Here is a 7,142-nt window from a genome sequence, read left to right on the forward strand (position 1 = left end):
CCCGAAGTGTTCCCTTCTTTCTGTGTCTAGAAATGCCAATGAAATCGAATCGAAATAAAAAAAGAAATCATATTTGTTTTAAAGTTTTATCCTTCGTTTACGTTTTGTTTTTCTTTTATTTCAACGATCGGGGTTTTGCATGTTTTGAGCTTCCTACGTTAAGTTGGATACACTTGTGTCACACAATTTGTTCGTTTTATTTTAACCTAGCTGAAACTAAAAGTCTGTGCGCCCATAAGCTGAACCTTAGAGTGAGTTTGGTGTACGGGTGTAGTATTTTGTCTACCTTTCTTTTCATTTATCGCTTTCACACACTGCCTCGATTTTCGTTCGCGTTAGTTTTTGTTTTTTCTTGCCGATTGATTACATTTAAAACTTATTAAATACGATATCACAAATAGTTTTTTTTTCCTTATTCGGCCTTCCCTTTTTTCGCGTTTACTTCACTCGGAAAAGCGTCAAAACCGTTAATTAGTTTACTTTACGGGGACCGCCATTACGCTTTCCAACCATTTTGTATTCTATTTCCCCGTTCGTTTTTTTGCTAGTAATACTTTAAGAGATGACTGTGTGTGTGTTGGTTTTCGTTTGTAAGAGAAATAGTGGCGGGATTGCGAACAGAAATGAGTGTCCTTTCTTGTTTTACCTTCGAATCAACCGCACGTTCCACTTCTCGAGCAAATAAAATTAAATACAATAAAAAAACGATCATTAGATGTACATGTACACGGCTTACACGGGCACGGAGCGACTAAGCGAATGAACAAAATAATAATAATAATAATAATAATAATAATACGAAAACACACGAACGAATTTACAATTTTACAGCACTTACAAAGAACTAACTAAAGAATTGTTTAAGAGCCGGGATTTCTTTTTACACAATTACGCGAGCACTCTGCACCGCCTACGAACCCTGTCCTATACACGTCAGTTTAGAGCACTTCCCTTTTTTCTTCTCAGTTCCGCATCTGTGTTCCGCGGTGACGCACTGCCGCACTATTACCTACTGACTAACGGACTAACAGCTCATACCAGATACGCCTGCACGTGATGGCCACCGGCACCCGGACCGTGCGGATGCATCGTGCCACCGTTCTGCACCGGATGGCCACCAGCCGATCGCCACGACGGTCGATGTACGCCGGCCGGTGCCATCACCATGTTCTCGCACTCGAGCGTACTGTAGTCGGAGTCGATGCTCGAGTAGATGTGTTCGCTCGGTGGACGCTGCGTCGGCACCTCGACCATGCCCCGGCGTGACGGACGGGGCGACGGTGTGGCCGTCGTCGCCGACGAGTAGTTCGCCTCGTCGATTTCGGGACAGTAAGCCGGTGGTGGTGGCTGTCGGAACATAACACCAGCAGCACCACCGCCTCCACCACCACCACCGCCACCAACACCGACACCGACCGTCTGCTTCACCCGTTCGTGGTGGTCGATGGTGTAGTTGTTGCCACGGTACGGTGCCTCCACGGGCAGCGCGTACCGCAGCTTCTCCCAGAAGTGACGATCGCCACGCCGTACCCGCGTGACCGTCGTCGTCTTCAGATACGGCACCAGCTCCACATCATTCTCCGCCTCCAGCAGCACGCCGCCCCCCTCCTCGACCACCACCAACTTGTGCGGACGGCCGCGCAGCGCATCGTGCACCGCCCGCCGCAACTCGCACCGGCTCCACTCCGTTTGCAGGAAGTTGCGCGACAGCAGCACCACAATGCGGCGCGACGCACGGGAAGCCTCCAGCAGCTGCAGATGGGACGCGTCCTCCGGCAGGTCCCGGTGCTGCAGGCACAACCGCAACGGTGGCCGCCCGTTCTCCAGCTCGCCCGCTATGCTGCGCGCCACCAGCTCCGCGTCCTTGGCCGAGTACAGCAGGATCGCGTCGTACAGCTTTTCCGAATCTTCACACCGCGGTCCGAACACACGCACACCGTAACGCGAGAACAGCCAAAACCGGAGTGGCTCACGGAACACAAACACTAGCACGGCCAGCAGCAGCAGGCAGGTGAGCACGAACGCACCGGCCATCAGCAGGATGTACGTTTCGGACAGCCGGTCGCCGGGTAGCACGGAACGGCCCGCATAAAAGTCACTGCACGCCGCACTCACGTTAAAGTCCAGCTCACGGTGCACACCGTCGTCCGCACAGTACACGTCCTGCGGGTCCTGCACAATGACCGCGTTGTCCGCGACAAACGCCGTCAGCTCGGGCAGGAAGCGGCACCGGCAGCTCCACGGATTGCGCCCGAGCGACAGGGATTGCAGTGCCTGCAGGTTACCCTGAGCTGCCTGCAGCTGGAACAGCGGCATCGTCACCAGCCGGTTGCCATCGAGCCGTAACACCCGCAGCGAGTACAGCGGCGCGAACGACCCGTTCGCGATGCTCTGCAGTGCATTGTTCTGCAGGTACAGCTCGCGCAACAGTGCCAAATTGTCGAACTCATAGCCGTGGATTCGCTGGAGCGCATTGTCCTCCAGGTGCAGCGCCTGCAGTGCCGTCAGACCCGCAAACGTTCGGTTCTGGATCGTGGTAATGTGGCTCGCGTTCGCGTACAGCACCTTCAGATTCTTACGCCCAATGAACACATGGTGCTGCAGCTCCGGGATGTCGTTCCCGTCCAGATACACCTCCGTCGCGTCCATCGGCACGGGCCGGAGTCCACCGGCCGCCGTAGAGGCCGCACCCTGATTGCCGCAGTCCACCACATTCGTGCCCCAGGTTTGATCGTGGTAGCAGGTGCAGTTCGACGGACACGTCATCTCACAGTCGCACGCATCAAAATCACAACAGTGGCACAGCGCGAAACAGTGCGTCTCGTACCGGCACAGGAAGTCTTTCGGCTGCAGCGACACTATCGGACGGATCGGTGACCCGCGGGCATGCGGCATAATGCACTCCACGTTCGGTAGGTCCATAATTTTCGGATGCTGGCGCGTGGTCAGATTGTTCACCCGCTGCATCCACTCCATCGAGCAGTCGCACTCGAACGGGTTACCGCCGAGGTAGAACTCGGGCAGTGGCCGATCGGTCGTCGGTGCCGGTGCGACCCGCAGCTGATGCAGCTGCAGCTTCTTGAGCGCGTTCGCGTACAGATCGACCCGGGCCAGGTTCACCTTGTCGATGAACGTGTTGGCGTGGATCGTGCCGATGTGGTTATCGTTGACGAACAGCAGCTCCACACTGTTCGGCACATTCATCGGCCCGAGGTCCGTCAGCCGGTTGTGGCTCGCATCGAGCGTCTTCACCTTGATCTCCTCCTGCAGCTTGTAGTAGTTGCCGAGCGACTCGATGTAATTGCCGTGGATGTCCAACCACTTCAGGTTGCTCGGGATGAAGGCGTAGTCGAACCACACCAGGTGGTTCTCGGCCAGGTTGAGCCACAGCAGCGAGGCGAGCGTCGCAAAGATACCGTTAATGTCCGTCAGGAAGTTACCGTCCAGCCGGATCGCCTCGATGTCCAGGTTGCGATCGAACGAACCGCGCTCGATGTTCTGCACGCGGTTCTTCGCCAGGTTCAGCACGGACAGCCGGGGCAGGTCGGCGAACATGCCCACGGTGACGTTTTCGATCTGGTTATCGATCAGCCGCAGCCCGGTCAGCTGGTTCAGATTGGCAAACGTGCCGTTCTCGATGCGTGCGATCTGGTTCTCGCCGAGATCGAGCGCCCGCAGCATCGACAGGTCGCGGATTGCGTACGGCACCTCGGTCAGCTGGTTCGAGCTGAGATCGAGCTCCTTCAGGTCGGAACAGTTGCGGAACACGTTCGGTTCCACGATGCTGATGAGGTTGTTGTTGAGCGTCAGCTTGGACAGCACGAACAGCCCGTTGAACAGCCGGTCGTCGAGCGTGTGCAGTCGGTTTTCGGCCAGATTGAGCGTGTGCAGGTTGTACACCGGCAGGAACGCATTGTCCTCGATGTAACCGATCGAGTTGTTGCGGAGATCCAGTATCTGCAGAAAGTACAGCTCCGCAAAGGTACGGGCATCGATGCGGGTGAGCGCATTGTGGGCCAGATTCAGCACCACCAACCGGATCAGCCCCGAAAACGTACCGTTGTCGACGTGGTGCGATGAGAGCTGATTGCGCGACAGATCCAGCACGAGCAGCTGCTCCAACCGGTGGAACAGTCCGCGCGGCAGCTCGTAGATCTGGTTACCCTGCAGATGGATCTCCCGCAGGTCACGCGAACCGGCAAACAACCCGGCCGGCAAGGTTTCCAGATGGTTGTAGCTGAGGTTGAGCGTACGGAGCGAACCCAACCCGGCCAGCGCATCACCGTGCACCTCGGAGATGTTGTTGAACTCGAGGTTTAGGTGCTGCAGACGGCGCAACTTCGAGACGCCCCAACCGGTCGGTACGCCCCGCAGCTCGTTGTACGCGAGATTGAGCGCCTGCAGTTCCGACCCACCGGCACACGTCTTCTCCGCCAGCCCGAGTGCTTCCGCCGACCGGAAGCGATTGTTGGTAAGGTTCAGCACCTTCAGCCCGGTCAGCGGACACAGGAAGCCGTCGGGCAGCGCACGAATATTGTTGTCGCTCAGGTCGAGCGATTGCAGTTCCTTAAGGCCGCGCATCGAGCCGGCCTGCAGTTCCAGCACCTTGCCCGGGCCCCACTCGTAGTTGCGCGTGTTAACGCTCAGCTTCTTCAGGGCGAGCAGCCCCTCAAAGGCACCGTCGGGCAGCTGGAGCAGCTTGCATGACTCGACCCGCAGTTCGCCGAGTGCCGCGAGCCGGCTAAAGCTGTTCCGCGGCAGTTGGCTCTCGAACAGTATCAACTCACTGCACGCGATGTCCAACCGGGTGGTACCTTCGGCACCCTGCAGATCGAGCCCGGTACGTTCGAGTGTCCGTAACCGGCAGACGACGCTGGACTTTTCGTACTCCCACGTGCACTGGGAGCAGGTGGCCACGGTGACCATGCACACAAACACCGCCAGCCGCAGCATAAGCACTCGTCGCGCATTCATTTTGCTGATCTGTGCGTACATTTCTTCTCCTGCCCGTCAAAACACTTATCTTTCGTCGCGTATCGCACGCGGTTTACACCAAACTTTCTCTCACCCCGAGACCGGGGATAGGGGCCCAACGGCTATACGGCCCCCCACTATACTAAAGCGCACCTTACGGACCAGCAATGGCCGCAGGTGCTTGAAACGGAAAACTTAAACCGAGAACCAATACGGAACACAACGACGGCACAGTAACTGCGGGCTGCTACAACCATCACCACCGTCGTACAGCGCGCACATTCCACCTGCCACGACGAAACCCAGTATGGAACCCGGACCTTTTGCTCTTTTTTTTTCTCACTCGCCCCTCACCAAACACATATTACGGCGGCGGCGGCGGTCACAATTTTCGGCCTCAATATTCTGATGTTTCACTGCACTGCTTTTGTTGCGTATATCAGGAACGGACCATTTTGATATGTTGCGCCAACACAGGCTCCGGCCACTTGCACACACACACACACACCAGAGCACCAAAAGCAGGAAGACGGACACGGATTAGATTTTCCGCGGTATTGATTTCCTTTTCCCAAGCGCACACACACGCACGCACCAACACACACTCACTTTTTCACGCGAGCTCACGAAACTCACTCACTCAGTGAGCAGTGCGAACTACAGCGAAATTTGCTTCTTTTTTTCGTGTAATAGCGTGTCGCTCATCAACATTCACCTAAAACACGGACCGGTTGATGAAAATGGGGCGGTTTGGACCTTTTTTTTCGGTTGGGCGGCCCAAGTCCACAGAGGATATTCTGGCTTCAGATCACGTCCTGCTTCTTCTTCTTCTTTTTTTTGTTGGTTAAATACTACTCTGCCCTAAGTCCATTCGAGGCTTCTCCACTGGGCAAGACCACGATTCACACGTAGCAAACACACACCAGCACTGCGGTACGTCGGTTGGCTTTATTTTATTTCCAACCCACCAGATTTGCTTAGAAGGGTGGAAAAACTCGTTTTCCAATCCGCTTCACTTCACTTCACTCGGACGAGCGGGCCACTGCTTCACTTTTATGATTTTGCTGCGTTATGCTTTCACACCGCGCGCTCCGCTGTTGCGTGTTTGGTTGTTGGGTTGTGTGCGTTCACCGTTTTCACGCGGACCGTTTTCACACAAACCGGTGATTATGCACTCACTGGCTAACGCGCGGGTAAAAAGGTTGCTTGTTACTTTTTATCGATGTAATTCGAACGCGCCGAATATATGTATATTCGATACCCTGTGTTGTTTGCGAGAACATATGTCCCAGACACTGCACCTAGCAAACGCCCGGTATGTATTTATCTGTATCCCCGGCTTGTGTCTCCGGGGTTTTTATCCTAACTAATGCTGCGTGCACGTCCGTTAGGGTTCGCGTTCAAACTCGAAATAAACTACCGATGTGTCGCGCTCCGACTCGGACGACTCGCTGCCAGCGGTGGATTCGAGTTGTGGCTGTTTGCCTCTCTGTCTTCGCTGGTGCGTCCTCTCCATCACTCTGCCAGCGTTGTATGTGCGTTCTCTTCGCACTGTTTCATAATTCTCTCAACTGTTCGAAATTTGCACAGCACAGCTGCTCGATTGCATCAACTTCGTAACCGTACGCACTTTCCTTTGGCTTCGTGGTGGAGAGAAAGCGAGAGCGAGTTTCGTTGGGTCATAGGGAGACGTGAAGAGCAAGCGAGAAGCAGAGCGCATGAACACTTTCCCCTTCGTGAAGGAGCTGCATAGTGAGAGGCGGTGAGTTGGGCAGCATCTCACTCGATGGTTCGCGGTGTATTCGTGTTTGCATACGGTGCTCGAATGAACGTGAGTGACTTACTCGAGCAGAGGCGAGCAAAATGCGAACGCACACTGGACCGTATTACCATTCGAACCGTCCACCAGCAAGGAGATGCTTGATGGCCAAATTACGCCAAGAATATAAACAATACCTTTAAAAAGTATCTTTAATGGACGATTTCATGCGTTGGAAGGATACAGGAGTGAATATGAAGATTATTAAAACTAATAATTGTCCAGATGTTGGACATGAACTCATCTTCATCGTCAGACGACTGCCAGATGTCAGTTCCAGTGGGAGAAAGATAGGAAAGTTCGTCAAGTCTGGCTTGGAACAGAGAAAAACATAATGAATCTGCACGAA

General features: G+C 54.5%; 1 protein-coding gene across 1 annotated transcript; it reads right to left on the reverse strand.

Annotated features, from left to right (window-relative positions):
- Window positions 1-4,974, reverse strand: LOC128299494 (toll-like receptor 7). Its single transcript, XM_053035483.1, has one exon. It carries the CDS (start codon window positions 4,972-4,974, stop codon window positions 1,033-1,035), a length of 3,942 nt encoding a protein of 1,313 aa, XP_052891443.1. The 3' UTR covers window positions 1-1,032.
- Window positions 4,975-7,142: the final 2,168 nt, after the last annotated feature.

Source organism: Anopheles moucheti, chromosome 2 (genome assembly GCF_943734755.1).
Source record: "Anopheles moucheti chromosome 2, idAnoMoucSN_F20_07, whole genome shotgun sequence".
Lineage (NCBI taxonomy): Eukaryota > Metazoa > Arthropoda > Insecta > Diptera > Culicidae > Anopheles > Anopheles moucheti.

Bases quoted from the DNA above. Each gene is read 5' to 3' on its own strand.
- LOC128299494 (XM_053035483.1), bottom strand. From the start codon at position 4,974: ATGAATGCGCGACGAGTGCTTATGCTGCGGCTGGCGGTGTTTGTGTGC.